At 42.1% G+C, this 26,701-nt stretch overlaps 1 protein-coding gene across 5 annotated transcripts in view; it reads right to left on the reverse strand.

Annotated features, from left to right (window-relative positions):
- The window catches only part of KANSL1 (KAT8 regulatory NSL complex subunit 1), a gene marked incomplete at both ends in the record, with an annotated part of 103,360 nt that extends 100,650 nt beyond the window's left edge, over nucleotides 1-2,710 (reverse strand). For all 5 annotated transcript variants that reach the window (XM_084238911.1, XM_084238910.1, XM_084238908.1 and 2 more), the window contains one exon: nucleotides 1,425-2,710. In XM_084238911.1, the coding sequence (XP_084095037.1) occupies nucleotides 1,425-2,710 (1,286 nt within the window). The remainder of the gene's footprint in view (nucleotides 1-1,424) is intronic.
- Nucleotides 2,711-26,701: the final 23,991 nt, after the last annotated feature.

A 26,701-nucleotide genomic window follows, 5' to 3' on the forward strand; every position in this document is an offset into this window, starting at 1 on the left:
ACAGTATAGACAAAATTTAAAAAAAAAAAAAAAAAGGAAATTTACTAATGGCTCAGAAGCATGGCCATCTTAATAAAGTGTCCAGTGAAAATCTTAGTGACCTTTTTACTACAGATAAGGAAAAGCCAACTTTTCTAAGACATCCATTTTTTTCAGTCTTCTCTAGTAATCCAACCTTTACAACATCCTTACCCAAAGAGAAAATGAAAAAGGATCTATTACTCAGTTCTCCTGTCCTTTTTTCCAAGTTGTCATGGTTCCCTTTCTCATAAATCTAACAATTGTAAGTAGATAAATGACTGATTTATGTTAAAGGAGACATATTTTACTTCCTTGTTTATCCCTGAGGACACTGAAGCAGGATTAGGAGGTAAGACCATGATGAAAATTTTTTTTTTAAAATATCATGGCAGTGGGCCTCCCCTGGTGGCACAGCGGTTGAGCGCTGGGATGCAAAGCTGCCCACAGCCTCTGCAGCACCAGTTCGATCCCCGGCCTATGGCAAGGATCCCACATGGCACGACAAACCTCTCCTGCCACACCCGTGCTCCCCTCAGCAGTGTATTTCGGTCACTCTGCCTGTTCTGTTCCCCACTCTGGCTCTGGTGAATCTTCTCACCCTCCCGAGCTTCTGACTGTACCCAGTGCTTGTATAAATAAATAAATATTTAAACAAACAAACAAACATCATGGTGAAGCACCTCTGGCTGCAGGAGTGCCACCCATGAAGAGTTTACTGTGGAATGTTCATCAAACCATAAAATTTGGAAAAACAAGTAAGTATCCCAAGTATGTCAATACATTTACTTTATCCAAGAGAACTGACTTTTTTTTTTTTTTAAAAAAAGGGGGGGGGGCTCTTTCAGGAAGAGAATCAAGTTGTAGATGCAGGCTGTGCTTGGAGGCAACCTATAAAATACTCTGAAGCATTTTCTGGTTATTAAGTCTTAAAAAATCTAAGAATATCTCAAGTGCTAAAATTGCAGACTGGGTACATTCTCTGCTATAAAAAAGCTCAATTAAAAGCAACTACCAATTCCAGCAAAGTTAACTGTGTCCCACTTACTAGAAACAACAAAATCTAAAGTCATATAAAGAATATCCTATGTACAATTTCAAAAGGTATCTATGCAGTCTGAAATGTTTCAAAACTAGGATGCCTTCTAGACTTTTCTTAATAAATAAAATTTCAATGGGAAACTAGGAGTTTTTAGCCTATAGCAACACAACACTATCCGAGAAATATCTTCCATTTCTTGATTAGCAGCTATATGCACCCTCCCACTTAAAATTAGGAAAAAGGTAAATGGAACTTAGACACCTTTTTACAAAGAATTTCATTTCTTGCCATTATGGAGATTCACCATGTCTTTCTCCTTTATCCCAACATTTCATGAATGACATTATGCGTGGGTTCTACTCACAGGGGTACATGGCGCTGCTCAGGGTCAGCTCTGGTCAGTTCTTCCTCTTCAATATCAGACTCTCCTCCAGAGCTACTGTCAGTGATATCTGAATCAAACGCATGTTCACTGCACCTCAAGTTGGCTATACCACTAGCGGTAAATCTCTCCAATTCTTCTGAAATTGAATCGCTTTTCAAGAAGTTGCTAAGTCCCTCGGAAGCGGCAGTCTCACTGGCAGCTTTTCTCAATGCAGCTTCAGCCTTTCGAGTCAGCATCAACTGGCTCCGGGGCCTCAAGGATTCCAAGTTTGGCAGTTTGCTCAAAGTCTTCTCTAAAAATCCACCCAGCTGATGCTGTATATGCCTCTCCACCTGCTTGGCTTGCACAACCTGTAATCGCTTCTGTAACCTTCGGGCGCGGCTCTCAATATCAGCCTGCCGCCTCAGTAAAGCTGTTATCCTTGTGTCAGAATCTAAAGCACTGAAAAGAATGGAAGACAAGGGAGACTTTTTACCCTCTATCTTGAGGCCTCCCGAGTTAGAACTGGAGTCTGTGCCAGGTGATAACCTACTGCTTCCTTGAAGTGCTGGCTGTTCCATGGAATTTAAAGATTTGTTTGCAGTGCTATTATTGCTAAATATAGTTGTGTGTTCTACATCAAGGCTTCTATGTGGAAGAGTGCAATTGGTCATACCCCCCTTTAAGTCCCCAGATTCTGATGCCACCACTTCACCCCCCTGAAGAGAAGATGAAGTGAGAGCTCGTTTTCCCCCATTGAGGGAACTGGAATTGTCATGATCAGAATGTGCTGAACTTTTAGTCAATTTCTTAGCCAACCCATTTACAGGTGCTTGTGGCAGAGCTGTCTGACCACTCGTATTCATGGTTCTAAGATTTTCTAAGGAAAACTCCAAAACTGGCTGTCTCCCCAACAGCTCAGCTCGGAGTTCATAGGACTGAGATAAGAGAGGGTGAGATTTAAGGACTGTCTGTTTGCTGAAGACACCTTGCAATTTCAATGACTCCTTTGAGGAAACAGATGTTACATCAGAGCAGAGATAAGATGCCACCAGTGGTTGCAGCTTTCCCAAGTCTTCCTTGGTAGGATTATTTCGGAAGTCTAGACTGGGATCCTCTGCAGCAATGGCTTTCCTTTTGGTTCCGTTGGCAGCAATAAGGATGTTGGCGTTGCCGTTATTTTCGGCACTGCCAGGGGACAAAGTGGAGGATGGGGGAGCCAGTTTGAACCGGATATGGTGTGCTTCAGCTGCTGCGTCAGTGAGAGCGGGCGCCATCGCAGCCATTCAGCACAGAGAGACAGGAAGTCCAGCCTCTCCCAGTGCCGAGGCCAGCTCCACGGCCCCTTGCTGCCTCCCCAGAGAACAGACTAGAAGAGAAAGAAGAAAAGGAAGTTAGAACTACAAGCACATTAGAAACAACACACATGTTTTTAATACAAACACTACTGGAGGCTGCACTCCAAACTGCCTTCAGAAAGAAAACAGTCAAAACGTCAAACCATCTGGGGTCTATCTTTCAAGTAGGGTGAATGGGAGGGGCGCACAATCCCTGCACAAGAGAAAGAATTGCACCCTTCTTTTTGTCACTTGTTACCAGACTAAAAGTAGCCCAAACAGAAGTTCCCATTCTGAGAGAATCCCAGATTGTTAAAGTTCAACCATCTGCATTTAAAAAAAAAAAAAAAAAAAAAACCTCTGTAAAAACTTCTTGAAATTTGAATATAAAGCAAACTTGAAAACACCTAGCAATCAAACAGAAAACAGTTAGGAAGGAACTTCCCATCCTCACCAAAAAGTTTACATGCTAAATAAATGTCATCAATTTGTGCATTTTTCTGGCCAAGGAAGCACAGTCTTGATCAACTTCTCACTTCTCCTTAAGTACAGACTGTACTTCAAACTTAATTGAATCACAGCTGTTAGCAACAGTTTGCTTCAGCCTTTTTTCCCCTCTTTTCTTCTCCTGTCCCCAAGTGCAGCCTATCTCTCAAATCATTGTCCAGTGAGTCGGGTCTTTCCCTTTACCCCAAAACTTCTTCAAAGAACAGGATAAATAGCCGCCCTTGCACTCCTGGCTCTTCGATAGTGGGGCTTGTACTCACAGTACTCTGAGGCCAAGGTCACCAGCAATCTCATTATCAAATCCAATGGTCATGTCTCAGTTTCCAGTCTACCTGATTTCTCTGAAACACTGAGGTAATGCTCACCACCCATTCTTCTTGAAGTGCTGCTATTCTTGATATCAAGGTCCCCTCCTGCTCTCAACTCACTTTCTTGGCAACAACCACTAGCACAGGGAGGTCTCTTAAAGCTCAGAAAAACGTTTGCTGAGCTACAATAATCAACATTCCCATCTCTGTGTTCCCCAAATGCCCTGAAATGCAAAATTCGCTTTCACCTTCCAACACACTTACTCCTCACCTACATCCATTCTTTCAGGTAATGGCAATTGTCTTCATTTACTAACTCAACCTAAAAACCTCAGCCTCAATCATCTGCCTCTTCATCATCCACTCTGATCTATTTGGTCTATGAGCAAAATGAAATCTATGTAAAGAACTAAGCTAGCAGTTCTTAAAACGTGATTTGTGGACTTCTGGGGATCTCGAAGATATTTTGAGGGTCCACAAGATCAAAGCTGTTTTCATGGTTATATTACAATATTATCTGCCCCCTTTCTTTGTAGTGATGACATATGCAATTGAGGGTGCAAAACAAAATATGAGCAAAAGTGCTGGTACCTCAAAGCACAAATCAAGGCAGAGGCACCAAAATATTTCACAGGGCCTCCCGGGTGGCGCAGCAGGTTAAGCGCCGCGCTGTGAAGCTGTCCCGCAGCCTCTGCAACGTGGGTTTGATTCCCGGCCTGCCAAGGAGAAACCCACTTGGTGCGGCAGACCTCTCCAGCCCCACCTGCTGCTCCTCTCTGCAGTGTCTTCAGTCTGTCTGCCTGTTCTGCTCCCTGCTCTAGCTCTGCTGAATTCTCTCACCCTCCCGCACCTCTGACTGTGCCCCAGTGTATAAACAAATAAATCTTAAAAAAAAAAAAAAAAATACTTAACAGTCATTGTGCATTCTCAATTCATTTACAGTTTAAAATAAAGGTCAGGGCCTCCCCTGGTGGTGCAGCGCTGGGCTGCAAAGCTGTCCCGCAGCCTCTGCAGCACCAGTTTGATCCCCGGCCCCCAGCAAGAGTCCCACATGGTGCGCAGACCTCTCCTGCCGCGCCTGCTGCTCCCCTCAGCAATGTATTTTGTCTGTCTGCCTGTTCTGTTCCCTGCTCTGGCTCTGGTGAATTCTCACCCTCCCATGCTTCTGACTGTACCCAGTGCTTGTATAAATAAATCTTTAAAAAATAAAATAAAATAAAGGTCAATTCCATTTACAACTTCCTTGATAAAACAGTAAAAATTATTAACTTTATTAAATCCCAACTCTTGAGGATGTACATTTTGGAAAATATTCTGTGATGAAAGGGAAAGGACCCACAGCATTTCTGTGGGGGAAAAGCACTGGTATAAACTGAGTTGCAGGGCCTCCCTGGTGGCACAAAGGGTTAAGCACCGCACTATGAAGCAATCCACAGCCTCTGCAGCACGAGTTCAATCCCCAGCCGGCCAGGGAGCAACCCACATGGTGCAGCAGACCTCTCCTGTCTTGCCCGCTGCTCCCCTCAGCGGTGTATTTCAGTCAGTCTGCCTGTTCTGTTCCCCACTCTGTCTCTGGTGAATCCTCTCACCCCCTACATCTCTGGCCTGTGCCCCAGCTCTTATATGCATAAATAAATAAATGTTTAAATAAAAAAAAAGTAAACCAAGTTGCAAACTGTACTAGAAGATCCTCCCCCCCACCCCCCCACCATGAAACACTATTTTCACTTGCCAGAAATGACTAAAAAGCTCTGGTTATTCAGACTTGAGTAGTTAATAGAAATTTCCTTGAAAATGAACAATGTGAATCTGTGACTCAAGAAAAAACCACTTTTATTACCAATGATAGAATCCGAGTTTTCAAACAAAAGTATTTTGAAAACTCGTTACCTATGACCAGGAATCCCAACATTTCCACATACTTTAAAAAGTCATTTCTGATTAAGTAATTAGTGATTATATAAATGAATGTGCATTTTTGATGCCATGTAATTGGTGAAATGTGTCAACATTTGGAAAAGTTGCAGAACTCAGTGAACGACCTAATGACCAATGAATGTTAGGATCTCATGCATGGGTCAAAGCCAGTCCAAGTGAGAGTAAATGAATTTTAATGTAACAGAGTATGAAAAGGACACTAACATGGCTTTAGATTCCACATTAAAACTAACTTTTATGAAACTACTTGTCAAGTTTGGGTGTGGTATCAAAGAATATCCACACTTATCTGAAAAGGCTATTAAATATTAAAACACTCTCCTTTCCAAGTACGTTACTGTGTGAGGCCAAATCTTCTTTAATATTCTTCATCCAAAACAACGTATCACAATAGAATGGAAGCAAAAGCAACTATGAGAACCCAGCCATTTTCTACTAAGCTACACATTAGAAAAATGTGGAAACTGTAAAACAATGTCATTCATTAAATTTTTCTGTTTTGGCAAAAAATAGTTTCTCATAATAAGCAAAGGTTTTGTTATTTTATAGTATAGTAAATAATTATTTTTTAAATTTCTCAGTTTCTAACACATTTGCTATCGATAACCCATTGATAATAGTGTTTTGTGGTTTTCAACAATTTCTAAAAGGAAAAGGGGTTTTGAAACCAGAAAGCTCATGAATCACTGAACAAAAGCAATACGCCTCCTCACCCTCAAAAAAAAAAAAAAAAAAAAAAAAAGGATGGGGGGGCCTCCCTGGTTGCGCAAGGGCTTAAGCACTGCAATATGAAGCAATCCACAGCCTCTGCAACACAAGTTCAGTCCCAGAGCGCCAGGGAGAAACCCACATGCTGCGGCAGACCTCTCCTGCCTTGCCCACTGCTCCCCTCAGCAATGTATTTCAGTCAGTCTGCCTGTTCTGTTCCCTGCTCTGTCTCTGGTGACTCCTCTCACCCCCTGCATCTCTGGCCTGTACCCCAGCTCTCATATGCATAAATAATAAATAAATCTTAAAAAAAAAAAATAAAGGATGAGGCAATTTTCAGTTTGGCCAAATATTTTTATCTTTAGACAATATATAATAGTACAATTCAAATCATTAACATCAAAATATTTAAATGGTTGAGACATCATCTACATAAACACCAATACTAACAGACAAATCAAATCAGTCTATTGCTCTATACAACTGCTAAAAGTTCATTCTAAGGTTGTATTTTAATGAACTTCCCATGAAAAACCTAGACCATCTGGAGCTGAGAATTATATCTTTATGGACTTTCTGGTACATGGCATTCTGTGCAACACAAATTATTCTATATCCACTTTTCCTATTACTGATTTTAAATTTAATAGTAATTCCTAGTATAAACAGTTACTAGCAACAAAAAGTTGATACCAGCAGTGCAAAGAGACATGCTATCAGTGCAAGATGATTAATACAACATATGAGCAGAGTAGTTGCAGTCCACTACCCAAGTCTTAGCAGTGGCAGGAAACAGCCTCCCTCTGGAGACCAAGGCAAGGACACAGATGTTGCACAGCTTACACAAAACTGAGGAGGCTCATAAGGAGGGTCATAACTAACATCACACCACCGTGTTAAGCAGTTAAGCAGTAAACATTCTAAAGTCATTTTGGAATTACTTAGTTCTTTAAAGTTCACAATCTCTGTATCAAGCCCAGTCTTTCAAGATTTCTCTGACCCTCTGAAAGTGTATCTGAACTCAACATTAATCACATACATCTCCAAAGGCAAGAGTTTATTTTGTTTACATACACTCCTAAATTTCAATATCCCCATAGTATACACTGCACTGCAAAGAGTAGTTACTAAAACAATCATTTAAGTAAGAAGGGAGGGGGGGAATGAGAGATGAGGAAAAAGAGACGTCTTCAGAAGGAATGCCCCTTCGGAAGGCCTGTATTTTTGACTTTCTATGTGAAGCAATACTACTGATAAGGGGAAAAAAAAGACTGAAATCTACACCCCTTCTCCCTTAATTGACTTGAAATGTTATGCTGAGATTCAATATTACTCCTGGTAAGGGGTACAAGTCCAGGTTTGCATTCACTGTCATTTAAATTATTTAACTATTCATGTTCCTTTTACTTCCTCATTGGCAAATAAGAACCTATCCCTCACAAAACTGCTATGATGATTAAATAAATTACTTGCAACTTCTTAGCCAAGTATGTGACATACACACCCTCGCTGACATTATAATAATCGACACACAAATGGGCATATATAAAAGAAATAAATTTCTGAAAAACTTCTTAATACCTAGAAAAAACAGAAAGCAAATTCTCCAAAACATCACTGTACTTGAGGACTTGTGTAGACAGAAAAAAAAGCACACACCAAAATCACTGGGCTCTCCAAGTCTCATTAGCACTCAATATTAGCTCTAATTGCCATAAACAACCAGGTAAGGCTTAACACTTACTCTTTTAAAAATCTGCCTATGTGTCCAAATTTGTTTTTATTTTATTAATTTATTATTTCATTAATTGATCATAACAAAAAGAAAATCAAATGTCCAAGAAAATCAGTTAAATTATGTCATTTCATTAATGTAGCATGTAACCTTAAAAAGTAAGATGCAGAGTTGTAAAAAGTGCTTGCTTCACTGTAAACTAAGAAAAATCGTATTACAAAAATCGTAATACAAAAAGTATATTACAATATACTGTGACCTCATTTTTGTTCTAAAAGGTAGGTGGTAAGATTCTTTTGTTTTCTGGCTTATGTAATGTCACCAGAGTAAACAGGTATTGCTTGTATAATAAAATGGAAGGAAGCGGAGAAAAAAAACAAAACACAAAAAAAAAACACTGCAAATCTAAAGAGCCAAGAAATCTGAGTAAGGTCAAGTGTCACGGAAACTTCCTTAAAATTTAAAATACTGAGCAAAAGGTTGATGAGAACAATGATTCCCATCCCACTTAAATCCCGAAACCTTCATGCTTCGACAATTTAAAGACTGTTGAGCAGTTTTACAAAAACATCATAAGAGCTTATGATAAATCACCTTTCTCCAAAAAATATAAAGCATTCAAAACTATAATTAACTTAATCCTCCATCACAAATTGGGCAGATTTCAGGATGGGATCATAACTTTCAATTTACTGGTGGGACAGATAATAGCATTATTAACGTTCAGAATAAAGAAATCTAAAATAGCCCAATTTTTAGTTGATCTAATAAATCACAATCTGACAAATACAGATGAAGTTAATATACCTGCTGACACTGACATAAATTAAGATTTTAAGTGAAAAAAGATTTTGCAGTAAACTTGCAGAGACAAGAGAAAAGGGCCATCTAATCAAGGTCCTTTAAAAGACTATAAAAGGTTGGGCTAGGTAATTAAAAAGATTCCCTTCCAATTCCAGGGAAAACATTTTGGGGACTGGGAGATTCACAATGCACTTCATCACACTGAATATTGAACTGCTAGCCTTTATCAAATTTATTTAAGAAACTTCCCACCCATTAGCTCTAGTAATGTCATGCAGAATACTGTACTGAGGGATACAAGTTGTATAAATACATAACTTCCAGGGTCTCTTCCTCTACCTGTTTAGATTTCATTATTCTAAATTGCAAAACAGGCTCACAAACTTACACCTACACAAGTAGCACTTGGGAAGAAAAAAATGTAACACCAGGGCAGTTTTTTCCCTCAACCTCAGAACTACTGACATCTTGAACTGAATACTTAAAAGGGAAGGGCATCTACCTTCGTGCATGATAGGATGTTTACAGAAGCATCCCTGGCTTCCACCCACTAGATGCCAGTAGCATTCTACTACAAATTATGGCAACTAAAACTGCCTCCAAATGTGTCAAATGTCCCCTAGGGGGCAAAAATCACACCTTCCAATTGAGAACCACTATTGAGTGTGAGAGATGAGTCTTTCCAGAAAGCAAAACCTATCTAGTTGCTTCGAATACTGCAATCAGAACTCCGTACCTACAAATGAAAACCTTGCCGTAAGTACTCCGGCACACAAGAATCATCTGGCATCCACCTTGCAAAATACTGAAAAGCTGCAGAAACTCAAGATTAAGAATATGGCCATTTGGCCAGTCAAGAACCACATTTTCACTGTAAACAGAAGCAAAAATGAGACAGGGAAGAAAAGTTTGCCCATAATGCGGCCACCTACTAACCTTTTCACCACCACTAACCTCATTACTCTACAAAAAGAAGAGGAAGGGTGGTTAGGAAAGTGCCCATGAAGTTATTGAAAATTCAGCTGAACCATGAAAATATCATTATGGGAAAAGCCAGGCTAAGAGAATGGCAAAGTGATATTCATGTAAGAGGAAATGGAATGGGAAAAGACAAGACTGGGAAAACATAGGACATCCTGGAGGTTGAAAGAAATTATCAATTTGCTCGAAATACAAAGCTATTTTAATAAAGGAAGTATAGAAATCAGTGGAAAGGTAGTTTGAAGTCAGATCATTAATGGACAATCGTGAACAGTCAGCCTTACAGGCAACAGAAAGTCATTAAAGGCTTTTCAAATGGGGAGTGACACGTCAGAACTGTACTTTTTAGAGAGAGCAGTTAGGTAGGATGGATTAAAAGAAAGTAAAAAGGCAAAGGCCAATGAAGAAGCGAATGCATTCATCCAGGCAGGATGTAACAAGAACCAAGGTGGTCATCACAGTAGAACTGTCACAGTTTCCTCTAAGCTTAAACCCAAAAATGGGAAAGCACTGAAGTCCGCAGAAGAGCCAAATAAGAAAAACAGACAGAAAATGTAAACAGAACGCTCTTTTTCTTTCTAACACCATCTTTATGATGAAATCCTTCCATTTCTTTCTTATAAGTGCAATAATCAGGTTTGGTATATCCTTCTTCGTAATGTTACCAGTGGGATGGCTCAATCCTCAGCACACTACATACTTTTTATCCTCTTACTTCCCTACTCTAGAATAGCTTCTTGCTTTTTTAACGAGCCCAAATTCCCCAAGATGAAGCAAAATATTAAAGCAAGTACATCAGGGGCATGGATCTATAACTCCCCCCAATTCCTAACTCTATAATTTTTGCAAACAGAGGCTGCTTCTACCTGCAAGGCCATACTAATAATCTTTAGCCCCCAAACTCTTCCAGACTATTCACATTATTTTCTTCCTTCTTAAACTGTACAATGCACTTAAAGTCACCATCACTCAATTCAAATGATCCGAGTACTCCCTAATTGTCAAATTATTATTTCTATTACCAACACAAGTAAAATTCCCTAGCATCATTCTTTTTGCTCACTAGGTTTATCAAGAGCTTGGTTAATAGTAAGCACTATAAGCACTGACTGACTGGGCTACAGTCGTCAAAAAAGACTGGGTGAGGTGGGCCTCCAAGTCCAAGTAAGATTTTGCTAAACAACGAAAAAGATGAGGAAATTCTAAATAAGAAATTGACACAACGAAAATATTGAGGAACGATTCAGGAGATGATCCACACAACTTGGATAAAACAAATGGTACAAGTACAGCTTCTCAAGGAGAAAGCAACTGTGTACTGGTTCGTAATAAAGTACTAGATGCTACATTATGGGCTATACTGGAAAAGTGTTTCTTTTACATGCAGACAAATATAGATTTGTTACGGAATATACATTAGGGAATGGGAAATAAAATTTTGATTATAAAACACAAAAATAGGGCCTCCCCTGGTGGCGCAGCGGTTGAGCGCTGGGCTGTGAAGCTGCCCACAGCCTCTGCAGCGCTGGTTTGATCCCCGGCTGCCAGCGAGGGTCCCACATGGCGCACAGACCTCTCCTGCCACCCGCTGCTCCCCTCAGCAGTGTACTTCGTCAGTCTGCCTATTCTGTTGTCCGCTCTGGCTCTGGTGAATTCTCTCATCCTTCCGCGCTTCTGACTGTACCCAGTGCTTGTATAAATAAATAAATAAAAAAAAATAAAATAAAATAAAACACAAAAATAATGTGGCCCTCACCACCACAAGTCCTTAACACTTTCCCATGCCCACAGAGCTTCTCAACTGAAAAAATTTTTTATAATTACTAAGGGAATCATAACTCAGATGAGTATAGGTATGACTGCCGCTCACTAACATTAATTGTATGTTAAGTCACTGCGCTGTTTTACACATATGCTCACGTAATATTCACAGTTACATTAAGGCAAGTACTGTTATTCTCATTTTATAGATGAGGAAAGTTGATGCCCAGAAGTTAATATGCCCAAGATTACACAACTACTAAGCTGAGGGGGTAGGATTTCAATTCAAGTATCTAACTCTGAAGTCCGTACTTTGAACTACTATACCGGGTAGTTTATGGCTACCCTTAATTGAAAGAACCCTAAATGCTAGACACTAGATTCAAATTTTACAGTCTTTAGAGAAAAAGTCAACAAGAGATACCAGCTCCCTGGATATCTCCTATGAATGTTTTATTAAAATGCCAAGAGGGGCCTCTCTAGTGGTACAGGCGGGTGAAGTCTCAGCACTACGAAGCTACAGGCAGCCACTGCAGCACGAGTTGGATCCCCGGTCAGGGAGCTACCCACATGGCGCAGCAGACCTCTCCTGTCCTGCCCGCTGCTCCCCTCAGCAGTGTATTTCAGTCAGTCTGCCTGTTCTGCTCCCCCTCTGTCTCAAGTGAATCCTCTCACCCCTCCCCCACATCCCTGGCCTACACTCCAGCTCTTGCATGCATAAATAAATAAATCTTTAAAAAAGTAAATAAAATGCCAAGAGGATTTAAGAAAGGCACTAAGTGCCTACAAGGATGACAAGGGCAAAGACAGACATCACTGTATAATCTGAGTATCCGTGGGGACTCCAGGGAACCTTCACACAGGCTGAGAAATAGGTGGAGTCAGGAAAGGCTTGCAACCATTAACAAACATCCAGGTTGAACAGTAAGAAAGGGTAGGATCCAATATAGCCCGCACAGCTACTTCAAGCATCCCATATCCAAAACCCATTCCCTACTCCTCAATACCAACTACAAAAGCAATTCCTGTCCTTGAATATTCCGCATGTGAGCAAATCTTAATCCCAATCATGAACACTGATTTTAATTATGGTAGAGCACTCATTTAAACATGACCTGATGCAAGACACGAATAACATACAACAGGAGTTTGTGGTCTAATGTTGGAGACACCAAGAATTATAGCCGTTTCATTAATGCCAAAGATAAGAAGATAGAACTAGGTGGAAAGGTAAGCCTAGTTGATAAAGAACTGAGTTATGGCTTGAAGGGATCAAGGAAGACTTCCAGAAAGAGATGACATCTGCTGAATTTTGTAGGCTGAGGGTGGGGTGTCAGTAGGCAGAATGATAGGCACTTTCATTCCATCCTCAGTTCAGAACCACACAGTAATTCAAGCAGTAATAATCTTCCAACTGTTCTTTCTTCCTGTCTCAGCAAGCCTTCAATCTAGATTCCACTACCAAAATGATGAGAAAGGGAGGAGGAAGGAAGAGAAGAGGGAGCACGCATGTGAGTGACCATGTTGTGCTTTTGCTTAAAATCCTGTGTCTCCAGGGTAAGAATGAATCCAACTTTCCACACAGCTTGTATACGCCACCTGCCCTTTTGTCTGTTTTTTAATCTCTTTATCTACCCCCCCCCCCAGCCCTAATGCAGTCTCCTCTAATCTGTCCACACTTCAGACACTGGATCTTATTTACAGGTCCAGGCTCTTCCATGCCCTTGCACCATTTCTTATGCTGGTCTTTCCTTTTAAATGTTCATCATCAAGATTACATGCTTTTTCAAGTAGTCTCCATTGATTTCAGGTTGAGTTAAGGACTAGGGTTTTATCCTCACTCCCATGACACCCCAGACAACAGTTCATGATTTAATATAAACTTTCAGCTTTATTTGTCCCTTCCTTTCCTGAACTATACTTTAAAAAAAAATTATTTATTTATGCATACAAGAGCTGGGGTACAAGCCAGAGGTGCAGGGGCGGGGCGGGGGCGGGGGGGGGGTGAGAGGATTCACCAGAGACAGAGCGGGGAACAGAACAGGCAGACTGACGAAAAACACTGCTGAGTGGAGCAGCGGGTGAGACAGGAGAGGTCTGCTGTGCCATGTGGGTTGTTCCCTGGCTCGTGCTGCAGAGGCTGCAGATTGCTTCACAGTGTGGTGCTTAACCCCTCGCGCCACCAGGGAGGCCCTCCTGAACTACACCTCTTAAGAGGGGTGGTGGAGGGCCTCCCTGGTGGCACAGTGGATTGAGCACCACGCTGTGAAGCTGTCTGCAGCCTCTGCAGCGCGGGTTCGATCCCAGCCAGCCAGCAAGAATCCCACATGGCACGCCCGCTCTCCCCTCAACAGTGTATTTCTCTTCAGTCTGCCTGTTCTGTTCCCCTCTCTGTCTCTAGTGAATCCTCTCACCCCCCCCCACCCCCACTGCTGGCCCATACCCCAGCTCTTGTATGCATAAATAAATCTTTTTTTTTTTTTAAATATAAGTATAGATGGTGGTTTGTTTTGTCTCTATTCTTTCCACGCCTGCCTTCCATGTGCTTGGCTCATAACATGAGCCTTCTAAGTTGAATGCATCTGACGGAGATCAAGCATGATGTTCATGGGAATGGCTGTTCATAAAGTGACAACCTGACAAGAAGACATCAGCTGGGTCTATGACAGAGTTCACCTACCTCACCTTCCAATTATTTACATTTCCAAGCACCTGGCCTCAAGGACAGTACTTTTTAATTGTACTTTTAAACTACTAAATTTGGTTACAGAAGTCTTTTGAAGGCAATAGCTAACAAAACGTTAAATGCAATTACCCAAACTTACACCCAGTAACTTCACTTCTAGGAACCTAGCCAACAGAAATATTCTCAGACACACAATTCTTACTTACATTGAAGAACTGTTTAAGACCAAAAAAAAAAAAAAAAAAGAAGAAAAGAAAAAAGAAACCTCTAAACTTAGACATGCTAGGGTACTGTGCAGCTTAAAGAGAGAGAACTGTATTGTACGTTGATGTGAAAAACATCTGATATATAACCAAGTGGGGGGGGGGGAAGCCACATAACAAACACAACTCCATTTCTGTTCAAAAATACACAAACAGAAAGTTATTCTGAAAGATGACTACGTATCAAATAATTGATGTGTATTTATCGTATTTCTACACTATCACTGAATTCAAATTTCCTACCAGCCTAGCCTACAAAAGGCAAAGAAAGGAAAAATATATCTATCTTTTTCTAAGAAGCTCCATTAATAAAATATATCAGGATAATCCTAAATTGGAAATTTCTTGAAGGGTCCAAGCAATTCTAAAAGCAGCTAGGTTATTTGGGGGTACGGAGTAGGATTGCCTTGGTTAAATTCCAGAGATCTCACTGAAATCTATCTTATTCCTTTAATGAATTAGCGATTAAAAAATTTAACTTTTCCAATGCCAGAGAAGGGCCTCCCTGGTGGCGCAGCGGTTGAGCACTGGGTTGCGAAGCTGCCTGCGGCCTCTGCCGCACCGGTTCAATCCCCAGCTGCTCCCCGGCCACCAGAGGAGGGTCCCACATGGCGCGCAGACCTCTCCTGCCGCCCGCTGCTCCCCTCAGCAGTGTACTTCGGTCCTTCTGCCTGCTCTGCTCCCCGCTCTGGCTCTGGTGAATTCTCTCACCCTCCCGCACTTCTGACTGTACCCAGTGCATGTGTAAACAAAACAAAGAAATAAAAATCATAAAAAAAAAAAAAAAATACATGCCTCTTAAAAAAAAAAGTTAATACTAACACCTTTCTTTCATTCCCTTGGGGAGGCCAAAGCAAAAAGTGAAAGATAAGCAGTAAATCAGTAACTTGAAAAAAAAGTCCATTTTTTTGGATACATGCTTAAGGTCTTCAAATACTTTCAGCTCTCCATGGCACTATGCGGACAGTTAATGAAACTTCCTTGACAGTTCAACTTATCAAACTAGTATTTCTATAAAGCCTCTATACCAGCATCTAAAGAAACTAAATGAATTTGGTTTTTGCCTGTATTCTCTGGTGGAAGTGTTAATCTGCAGTCACAAAGGCCAAAAAGTAAGTAGCAAGAGAAAGCTTTTATCAGTTTTTTAGCAAATTGGTTTAACATTCATTTTTTTTAATCCCCCCTACACCCTACCCCCACTCCCACTGAATTTAACCAGGTTTGGCCTTAAGCTGCTCCCTTCTTAAAAAGAAATGAAAGGTAAGGAACGCCATTGAGTTTGATGCCACTCAAGCAACTTTTTCCAAACAAAGGCAGAATCTGCTGTGCTTAAAATTCAGTATGAGATCTCATTTGAGAGTCCCGGTTCAAGTAACAAGAATCAGAGTTTTTGATAACATTTAGATAAAAACTGCACTGAATTTACCTCCATCTTACATTTTCTGACTCTCAGAAAGTTTGGGGAGAAATTGTAATTCTGAAATAACTCAGAACTAAAGTGGGAAAAGGGGCACGTTTGCATTCAACAACAACAAAGTATCTAGCTAAATAATTCCCTGGTAGACTAGGGCATTCAAATGTTAAAATTATATGGAGCTGGCCTAAAATCTCAGAAAAGGAAGGCTTGCCAAAGATAAAGTTTATGCTGCATTTCTCCATTAGGTAGATACCACTACCCAAAGGAGAAACAAGAATTTAAAAGGTTTCCACTATAAAAGACTTCCTGACATAAAGGTTTATTAAAATCTTCATACATAATCGTTAATATTTCCTTTCAGACTTGTTTTATATTCACTAACGAGTTGAGCACTCTATTTTGAAGTTGGTTTCCCCATACGCTGCTGAGTTTTAACTTTACCTTTATCCTATCAAAAACATGAAAAACCTGGGGCCTCCCTGGTGGCACAAGGGGTTAAGACACAACCTATGAAGCTATCCACAGCCACTGCAGCACGAGTTCGATCGTGGCTAGGGAGCTATCCACATGGCACAGCAGACCTCTCCTGACTCACCTACCACTTCCCTTAGCAATGTATTTCAGCCTCCCGTTCTGCTCCCCACTTTGTCTCTTGTGAATCCTCTCACTCTCTACACCTCTGGCCTGTACCCCATTTCTTGTATGCATAAATAAATCTTAAAAAAAAAATGAAAAATCTTATTTCAGTCTTTTTTGGTAACTCAAACCTACTGGCTTCTTTTCTCATACACATTTTACCCTACATTCTACAACAGGCACATAGCATCAGGTAAGAACAAATAATAGCAAAATTGTAACTAATAGTAACCTCTCCAACCTAAGAGACTGGTTTCCTATTCTCCCCTCAACCTGCAGTGAAACCCAAGGAGACCACTTACCTCCTACTTCTTGTGGCCTTCAAATGTTGGCGACTTCCAGTACAGTGGGCTATTTGTCTTTTCTAAACGTTATCGTAATTTACTGAGTTTTGAGCTCATATTTCAAGGATTGGGAAGTATAAGTACTGAGGAAAGTGCCTTATTTTGTGTTTAAAATTTTTACACTCTGGCAGGAATTTTTTTGCATAACTTTTAGTATGCCCAGAGGCTAATTTACAATTTGTTAGAAGAGAAACTATAATTTAAATGTACACCTTTGAAGCAACATGAAGACTCAAAACCAAGAGGCCTCCCTGGTGGTGCAGGGGTTAAAGCCTCAGCACCATCAAGCATGAGTTCCATCCCTGGCCAGCATACCTTTCCTGTCTCACCCTGCTGCACCCCTCAGCAGTGTATTTCAGTAGATCTGCCTGTTCTGCTCCCCACTCTGTCTCCGGTGAATCTTCTTACCCCCACCCTTCTGGCCAACACCCCAGTTCTCATATACATAAAAAAAATCTTTAAAAAAAAAAAAACTAAACTAAAATCATGTGAGAAATAGGCTATTAAAAAAAAACTAGTAATAAGTAAGTATATATATAAAAAAAGACTCAAAAACCAGTCTTAACAGAGATTTACAAGAAAGAGTTAAAAGTCCTATTTCAGGGCAAGGGCATGGTCCAAGTACTCTGCTCTTGATACAGAAGGCAGACCAGGTGTTTGGGGCCATTTTATTTGTGACACCTGCACTACAGTTCTTTAAAAAGTGACCATGTAAGAGTTCTAACATAAAATATTTCCTGAGGCCTAAAATAATCTAACCCATCATGGGAGAAACTTACTTAAAACAGAGAAAAAGGGCAAGGAAAAGCTAAATAAGCCACTCAATGAGATTTGCTCTGGGGCAATCAACCAAAGACCACATACTTAGTCTATACTGCTCCTCCTTATCAACTTCAAGGAAATGGAGAGAGCCCTTGGGGGGGGGGGGGAGAATTAATTTTTAAAAAAATCTCTCCAGGAAGGAAGCCCTTACACCAAGCCCACCCCCCAAGCCAAATATAAAAGTAATCATTGCTCTTTAAAATGCAAAATTTTCAATGACTACTGTTCAGAAAATCCAGTATAGATTACTATATTTTCCTAACATTTAAAGTTTACTTTTTTTAGTATAACAAGCTCTGCTCACAAAAATTCCTAACTAGAACCACTCAACAGTAAAATACTTCTCAAACCAGCACCACCAACCATAATGGCTTGGGATTTACAGATTACATGAGTCAGGTTATATCAAACATAACAAATCTAAAACTTGTCATTCACTTTAAAATACAATTAAAATCTGTGGTCAACCCAATAAAATCCAGAGATTGAGACACTGGTTACAGTGTAACATTACTGGAGATGAATGAGTATTGGCAGTGTTTGAAGGAAAAAAAAAAAAAAAAGGAGTAAAGTTATTTTCCTTCTCACCTTGATAAAAGTGCACAAGTGAACTAAGACTTACTCATTTTCTAGCTTCCAGAATTTTCCTGAACAAAATGACAAGTCACCTAACAATCAAACAGTGCTCTGCAGGTTTAAGCATAGAAAACAACAAGTGTAGGCAGGAAGAAAGAGAAATCAGACAAAAATTTAACATTTCACTTTAGTAAAGCACAAAGTCAAATACATAATGTTCTGAAAAGTCCTTCAGAAAAGATGCAGAAACACTTCTAGATACGTCAATAGATTCATATAGATCAAAGGACCAAAAATCTCACCTACCTCAAGTCGTCTATCCATACTTAATTTATCACTCTTAACTATTTACTCATTCAAATACTTATTTTGTTCATACTAAAAGAGGCAAGACTGCCATCTTCACCATAATACAGACGTTGAAAATCTTTGTGACATCTAATGTTTCCTCCTCCAAATAGTACACACTTGAGAAGTAAAAAGTTAACCACCCCGAATCATGAGATCAAGAAAAACACATCAAATATGTTAAAGGTCCGAACTTTGGATAAACCTAGTGGAAATCCAAATCAGAATTCCACGACTGAGGGTAGTTATCTCACATTTATAATACAGTTCTTAAATTCCCAAGTGATGAGCATTTTTACCTTTCCTTATTTTTAGAACTACACATCACACTGCACATCACATGACATGATGTAACTGTTAGCAAAGAAAATGGCCCAAACCACTGAAAATATACATGGTAAGAAGAAACAAATCAATGTATACTTAAGCATTACTACATTTCACATTACTTAAAAAAAAAAAAAGGTCTAACTCACAACAGATTTTTTTCTAATTGGAATAGCTAGTAGCCTCTGTAGAAACAACCAAAAAATGTACTTGGTGTTTTATAAAATAGTTTACCCATTATGGGGAAAATTGATATGAAGAAAGATACTAGCGCAACATTCTTCCTAAGCTACAAGGTTAAAACCAAAAATCTGGATCAAAAACACAACAGAAACACTAATGAAATTCCTTGAGGTAGAAAACAGTTATTACTCAAAAAATAGTTTTGACTGACGGCGTCTGCAAATTGGACAGACAGTATGTTAGAAAAGGAACCAAGGCTACTCTACTGGGGGAAGGCAGGTGGAGGGGGGAACACACCCACTTAAGTCTTCGTAAACAGCTGTACTTCAAATGACCCCAAAAAGCAGGTAACACAGAAATTACAGACAATTCCGTGAAACGGAAAACGTATTCCAAGGTACTGCTTTCCATACTTGAAAGTGCTTTTGCGACGAAGTTCAGTAACAATCTATATCATGATTATGCAAGGCTAAGATTATGTAATTTTATCGTTTATAATGAATGTTCTCCGACTATAAAACTAAAACGTTTTGATATCTCCAATGGGGAGGGGGAATTTCCTCTGGGCTACAATTTAAAAATATAAACACACACCCCAAAACAAACAAAAAAAAAACAATGATTGCTAGCCACGTGACAAAGGCGCTGGCAACACCAGGATTGTGAATGGAGAGAGGGAAGCCGGACTGGAGGACTCGGGAGATTTCTCCGAACTTTGGGGACCACGGGATTCGGGTCCATACACCCTTGAGGTACCAAACTCCGGCCCTACGAGTTGTATTTTTAACACTCAAAAGTACAATTTTATTAACAGGTCACTAAAAATGCCCCAGTGACCTCCAGAATAAACGGGGGAAAAAACGGAGGTAGAGGAAAGAGAGCAATTTAAAGTGGCGCCATCATGTCACCCCTTCTGCCCTAAGGCAATCAATAAGCAATAGTTAAGTAACGTGTTTCTTAAAAAAAAAAAAAAAAAAAAAAAAAACACAAACAACTCAGTAATCTCGACAATAGAAAACAAAAGGATTTTTAAGTAAAACAGGAGCGCAGCGTTGCTTATCGCACGTAAAACAATCAAACTATTTGCTGAAAATCAAAAGACCGTCAGCCGGAAAACAGGCCCCCAAACTCACTTAAAAGCAAATAAATGCCTCTTCCTCTTTAGTTTTGAAAAAAAATCACAAAAAAACACGTCCGCCCGAAGGAGACTAGATCTGAAACGTAAGTGACCCCGATTTACAGGCAGGAGAAATGATAAATAAAGGCGGCGCGGGGCCGTGGCGGCCGCGGGCGGGCTGCTCGCCGGGACCGCGCGGCCCGGGCGCGGGGAGCGGCCTCTCGCCGAGAACTTCCCGGGGAGAGTTTGCTCCGGCCCCGCGCGAGGCGGACGCAGTCCCGAGGCCGGGAGCGGCGCCGCGGAGGCCGGGCGCGGGCGGCGGGCGGGCGGGCGCGGACGGGGCCGGGGCCGGGCCCCCGCCCTCGGCGCCGCCAGCCCGGCCGCGGCGGGGCCGCCCGGAGAGGCCATTTAAAGTTGCGGAGGCAGCGCCCGCCGCCCGGCCCTCGCAGTCCCGACTAACAAAGAGAGGAGGCCGGGGCCGGGCGCGGGCGCGGAGAAAGGGCAGCGGAGGAGGAAGAGCACGGCACCTACCACGTGATGGAGGAGCGCAGCCCGGGCGGCTTCGGCCCCACAAAATGGGCGCAGTTTGCAAACAGCCCCCGGCCTGGGCGCCGCGGGCGGCGGGCGGCGGGGACGGCGGGGCGCGCGGCGGCGGCTCGGGCCGGGCCCGCCGCTCTCCTCCCCCGGCGCCCGGAGCCGCCCCGACTTTCCGGGCGGGGGGGCGAGGCGGAGGGGGAGGGGAGGCGGGGAGCGGCCGCTTCTCCGCTCGCGCGGGCCCTTCCGCGGCCCCTCGGCTCCGGCGGGGCCCGGGCACGGCCGGGAGCGCAGCCCGGCCCCGAGGACGGCGGGCGGGGGCCGAGGGTGCAGCCGCCCCCCCGCCCCGCACAAACAAGCGCCGCCGTCTGCACCCGCGCCCGCGCCCCGGCCGCCGCCCCCGGCGCCCCTTCCCGGCCGGGGAGCGCACCCCGGCCGCCCCCCGCCCCGCCGCGGCGAGACGAGTCGGCTTCGCGACGGCGCTCGGTTCTCCCGCCGGCTCGGCGAGCGGTGGCGGCGGTGGCGGCGGCACTGGGAAAATGGCGGCCGAGCTCCTTTTCCCTCCCCCCCTTTAATCTGAAGCGGAGGGAGAATGGAGCGAGCGAGCGAGCGGGCGAGCGCCGGGGACACGGGGAGGAGGGACAGCAGCGCCTCCGCCGGCTGCGGCTGCGGCGGCGAGGGCCGCTCCGCCCCGGCGCGCCGCCAGGGGGCGCCCGCCGCGCCGCCCCCGCGAGCCGCCGGGAGGCGCGGCCGCCGCCGCCTCAGTCATGGCTCCTCGCGGCGGCCGCGGCGCCTCCGCCTCCGTCGCGGAGGCCGCGGCCCGAGCCCAGCCGCCCCCGGACCGCGGCGCCGGCGCTGCCGAGGCGGGCGCGGGCCTGCTCCGGCCGAGGCGAGGCTGACCTGAGGCGCTGGCGCCGTCACGCTCCCTCCGCGCGGGCTGCGGCCGCGCCGGCCGTGAGGGGCGGGGGGCGGCGGGCGCGGCGAGAGGACGGGGCGAGGGCTGTGTGCATGTGTCGTACGCGCGCCAACGCCGCCGGCGCCACACTACCCCGGCGCTGGGCGCGCGCCCCGGGCGGGAAACCCCCGGCCCGCGAGGCGCCGCCCGGCGCCCTTTGTCCTGGCAGCGCGCACCGCACACTGCAGCACGCCCGGGCACTGGCCCCGGCGCCGCGCTCCGCAGCCGCGGGCGGGGAGGGGAGGCGCGGCGCTCGCCGCCACTGCGCAGGCGCGGCCCGCGCGGCGCCCGCCCGGGAAGGGGCAGCCCAGAGCGAAAGGGGAAGGGACGGCCGCCCGCGCCTGGCCCGCTGGGAACTGTAGTTCGCACAGGAAGCGCGCGGCTTGTTTTGGGTGTCAGGGTTTGGCAGATCCGCCAAAACAGGCGAATGGCATTACACAACGAGTATTTATGCTTCCTGTCGCCGCCAGAAGGAAGTTCACCGCTACGCGACAAGTTTAACAAAGAATTCCACAGAAAACCAAATCCCACAACCAAAAGCAAACCTCTCTCTTTCCTACCAGAGCTGACTTATAATTTCTCATGACCAGTTTGTCAGTACAGTATTTTATACCTTTCCCCAAAACAGGGCGTTAAAATAATGGAAACTTTCTCAGATTAAGAAAATTCAGCAGTGTCCCATTTACACAAGTTAGAGTCCCAGCATCCTTTAAAACTAAAATAAAAGTTGCCAAGAGATGGATTCAGTGCATCAGAATTTAAAAGAGGAAATTTGGGATTCATCAAAATGTTACTTTATATGGCTATAAGGAGAACTTCTTCCGACGATTAAACAATCAAAATCAATAGATGAAAAGGGTGTGCTCTACTAACGAAAAAAAGATGAGAAATACTGTTTTGTGGCTCACCAGAACCAATATCCGGTAGTAGACGTCACTTCTGCTAGTCAAAAACACAACCTCGCAGTTTTTAGTCTTCCCACAGAGCTACACTAACTCATCTCCGACAGCATCTTGTACCTATATATCTGTGAGTTTCCATTTGTACTCTTAAAATCACAGTCTCATAGTCATGGTTCTCAAATATCAAAAGGAGGCAGCTAAGAAAATCATAGGTTCAAATAACACAAAGAATAAATCACTAAATGTATGCATTTTTGTATACACATCCAAAAGAGAGCCTGCTCTTCCCTTTTTAATTTATAAGTCGGAGAAGAAAATTCAACTGATTTTAAAATGTACACACATATAAACAGTAATTCCACAAAATACGGCACAGTTCAGGACCAATAGATGGCGACCTAGAGCCCTATTCTGAGGATTCTGAAATCTAAATGAGGAGCATGAAAACACCAAATAAGGCAAAGCCCTCTGCAGTGTATACTTAAATATTATGTTCAAAGACACCCACCACAAAATAATTAATCTTATTACTGCTTCAAGTCTTAAAACTCAACTGCCAGCTTTAATTAGGCCCCCAAGTAGCTAGCCAAAATTATGAAATACATTTTTTATTGTGTTAAGAGAAAGGTATAAATGCTCATTTTAAAAGATTCTGAGGGAAAATAAATTCCAACTTTCCCTTTCTCTCACTGGTAGCCCAAGAGTCAGGAATTTGCAGGGTTTATGGTACTTAAGTCAGTTAACTTGTTTTACATTGTTATCTCAGATGTCTTTTTTGCCTCAGCACAATTTTTACAAATAAGGACATTCAAAGGTAAACCACTTAGGGAAACACATTTTCTTAAAGTTTCCCTCAGAACACAGTGAATGTCAAGACTGACTAAAAAAACACACACACACACACACTCACTTTTCAAGTCACTTTTGGAATAGTTGTGCTTGACTCAAACTGCTACAGTTACCTTACAGTCCACCTAAATATGCCGCCAACATCAAACAGGGTAGAACCTTGGTCCTTGGTGACAGCAATAAGTCATTATATCAAACAATCCTGACATGTACAAGACTTATGGACTTTCAGGTACATGAGAACAATTTCACAACATATATCTCATTATTGTTTGAGCCAATCTGAATCAGGTTTCCTACACCTAAAGTAGAAAAAACACTGATTAATTTCTCATATTTTAGAGTACTTATTATATGATTATTTATATTGTTCTATTTCATATAACATTATTCTCAGAAGAGCTCTTCCCTCCTATACACAGTTCTGTTCCCATCCATGTCTACATGTGTTCTTTCTGCCTAGAAAAAGAACAATTTCTCAATATCTGTCCTTGTTCATTCTTCTCCCCCAGCTCACTACCAACTTATTGTTCCTTCAAGGTATATTCCACCACACTATTCAATGACTTATTTCAACAAAAGGAAGGTAATTGGCACTATATTGCCCTGGTCTTTAGTTAAGTACTCCTGTAATTCCTCTGAGGTCATTTTCACATACCATTCTTAACTCCTGAAGCCAGCCCAAAAACCCTTAAAGGTGGGAACCATGTTTATCCCAGCTTCAAAGTTATTACTCTCACCTATACAACAAACATTCCAGAACAATATTCTCTAACTTCCCCACCATATCTCTTCTAACAATATGTAACAGAAATACCTAAGCAAAATATTTTAAATTTATTTTTTATTTTTTCATTTATGCATACAAGTAACTGGGATATAGGCCAGAGGTGTGGGGGCATGAGAGGATTCACCAGAGACAGAGTGGGAAGCAGAACAGGTGCATCTACTGAAATACACTGCTGAGGGGAGCAGGAGGTCTGGGGAGCAGGAGGTCTGCTGCGCAGGAATCGAACTCATGCAGCGGTGCCTGACAATAGCTTGATAGCGCTGAGACTTTAATCCCTGCGCCACCAATCACAAATTCGATACCTCATATATTCAAACTAATCTCAAAAGAACAAAGGATAATCTTTGTTTTGCACTTAATTATATTAACTCAGGACAAAGTCCTAAAACCTAAACCATTTAGTGTTAAAAGGACAGGGATCCAGTTTTTGTTATTTCATTCATCCCAGGGACCTAGTTCAGAGCCTTGCAAAAGGAGGTCTTTCATAAGAATTTGCTAGACAAACAAGAACTGTATGGTAATTAACACCATGGGATCCAGGGTAGCCCTAGATTTTATCCTGCCCCCATCACTTAAAGCTGTGTTATTTTGGGCAAAATATATAATCTATGTCTCAATTTCTGTTCTGTAAAGGGAGATAATATGCCTACCTCTTGAGTTTGGCTATTATTACTATTAATTAAGCTGTTTTTCAAAATGTTCAATAACTGAAAGGTTAAAATGCAAGATAAGTAGAAGTCAATAAACACCTCTCCCCTAAACTCAAACCTCAAATCCCTATCTACAGACTCCAATCATGTTTTCATTTATAAGCCCAGATAAGGCTATAGGTAAAAATCCTTTGAGCTCCCTGAAACATATTCTAATTCTGAAAAGATATCATAAATCCAAAGTTGCATTAAAAAAACACCTAACAGGGCCTCCCCTGTGGCACAGTGGTTGAGCACTGGGCTGCGAAGCTGCCCTCAGCCTCTGCAGCGCCATCTGCCTCGAGGGTCCCATCTACTGTGCCCGCTGCTGCCCTCAGCAGTGTATTTCATCAGTCTGCCTGTTCGGCTCTCCGCTCTGGCTCTGGTGAATTCTATCATTCTCCCGCGCTTCTGACTGTACCCAGTGCTTGTATAAATAAATAAATAAATCTTTAAAAAAAAAAAAAAACTAACAAAAACTTAGTGAGTGCCTATTTAGATCAAAACCCTGATCTAGATATCACAGAAATGAACACATCAATTTACTTAAGACAGTATTATAAGTATATCATGGAACATCTTAAACTGAAATTGATTTATGTTCTAATGTTAATATTTAACCAGCTAAATATTAAACAGAAGGTAGAATAAGCTGAACCAAAGTTAAGGAATTTAAATCAATGGATTTTGAATGTAGAAGGAATATGGAAGGCCATCAAGTTCAAACACCACATTTTATTAGTGGCAAAATCAGACAAAGAGAAAACAGTTGGACTGCATGGGACCTACAAAGTGGAAGGACATGCTGGGATCAGGGTGCCAGCCTCTGGTTCTCACTTTTTCCACTACATCACCTGCCTTCCGACAGAGACATACTTACTCACCTGGCCTGGAAGAATTGTAAACAAGATAAAGATACTAAACCAACACTATTTCAGATTTGGACAAATGTAAGTAAAAGAAAATGTTCCCACTTGTTACAATGACTATAAAGCTCAGAAATCAAGATATCTTCTCACAACTGATTCAAAGTATATATTCTTATGTACTAAATCTCACAGTACCAAATTATCCGTAAAGTTAAACAGTTTAAGGCATTTGAAAAACTTGTAAATGGCAAAGTATTATAAGACTGCATGGCATTTCTTAGTTTCAATCCCACCTAAAAACAAGATAATTTCCTTCCTCATACTATAGACACAGACTTCAGAATTTACATAAAGATACTATCTTACCACTTTCTCAACTCAGAAGTGATCCAATAACTCATTGAGAAGAAAAACGAATCTTACAGCCTCATGATCTGTTTGTAATGACAATAACTAATGTTACAGTTTAAGCCTAAAAGCACTCCTAGATCTATAAATAATTTGGGGAAAAATTCAGAAAATAGCATTAAAACCCAACTAAATACAACTGTATCTCTTAAAGAAACAAATCATGACTTACGTTAAGATCTAACATCTAAGGTTAATGGTATTTTCTTTTGCAGTTCTAGATTCCAAAGTAGCTACAGTACTTACAGTATTAGTAGTATTGACTTCAAATGCATACTTTAAATGAAATTTTAATAAAGTTTCTCAAGGATTTTTTTAGGTGAGATTCCAGTGAATTCTAATACTTTGAATTTATTATAGAACATTTTAAAATTCTCAAGTAATAAGAATAAACAAAAAAATTTTATTGACCAAATATAACAAGAGAAGGATGTTCCAAGATTATACTGATTTTGCAGATCAGACAATGTCTAAAGAAGCAAT

The sequence above is a fragment of the Talpa europaea genome, assembly GCF_964194135.1.
Source record: "Talpa europaea genome assembly, chromosome: 7".
In the NCBI taxonomy this organism is placed as follows: domain Eukaryota; kingdom Metazoa; phylum Chordata; class Mammalia; order Eulipotyphla; family Talpidae; genus Talpa; species Talpa europaea.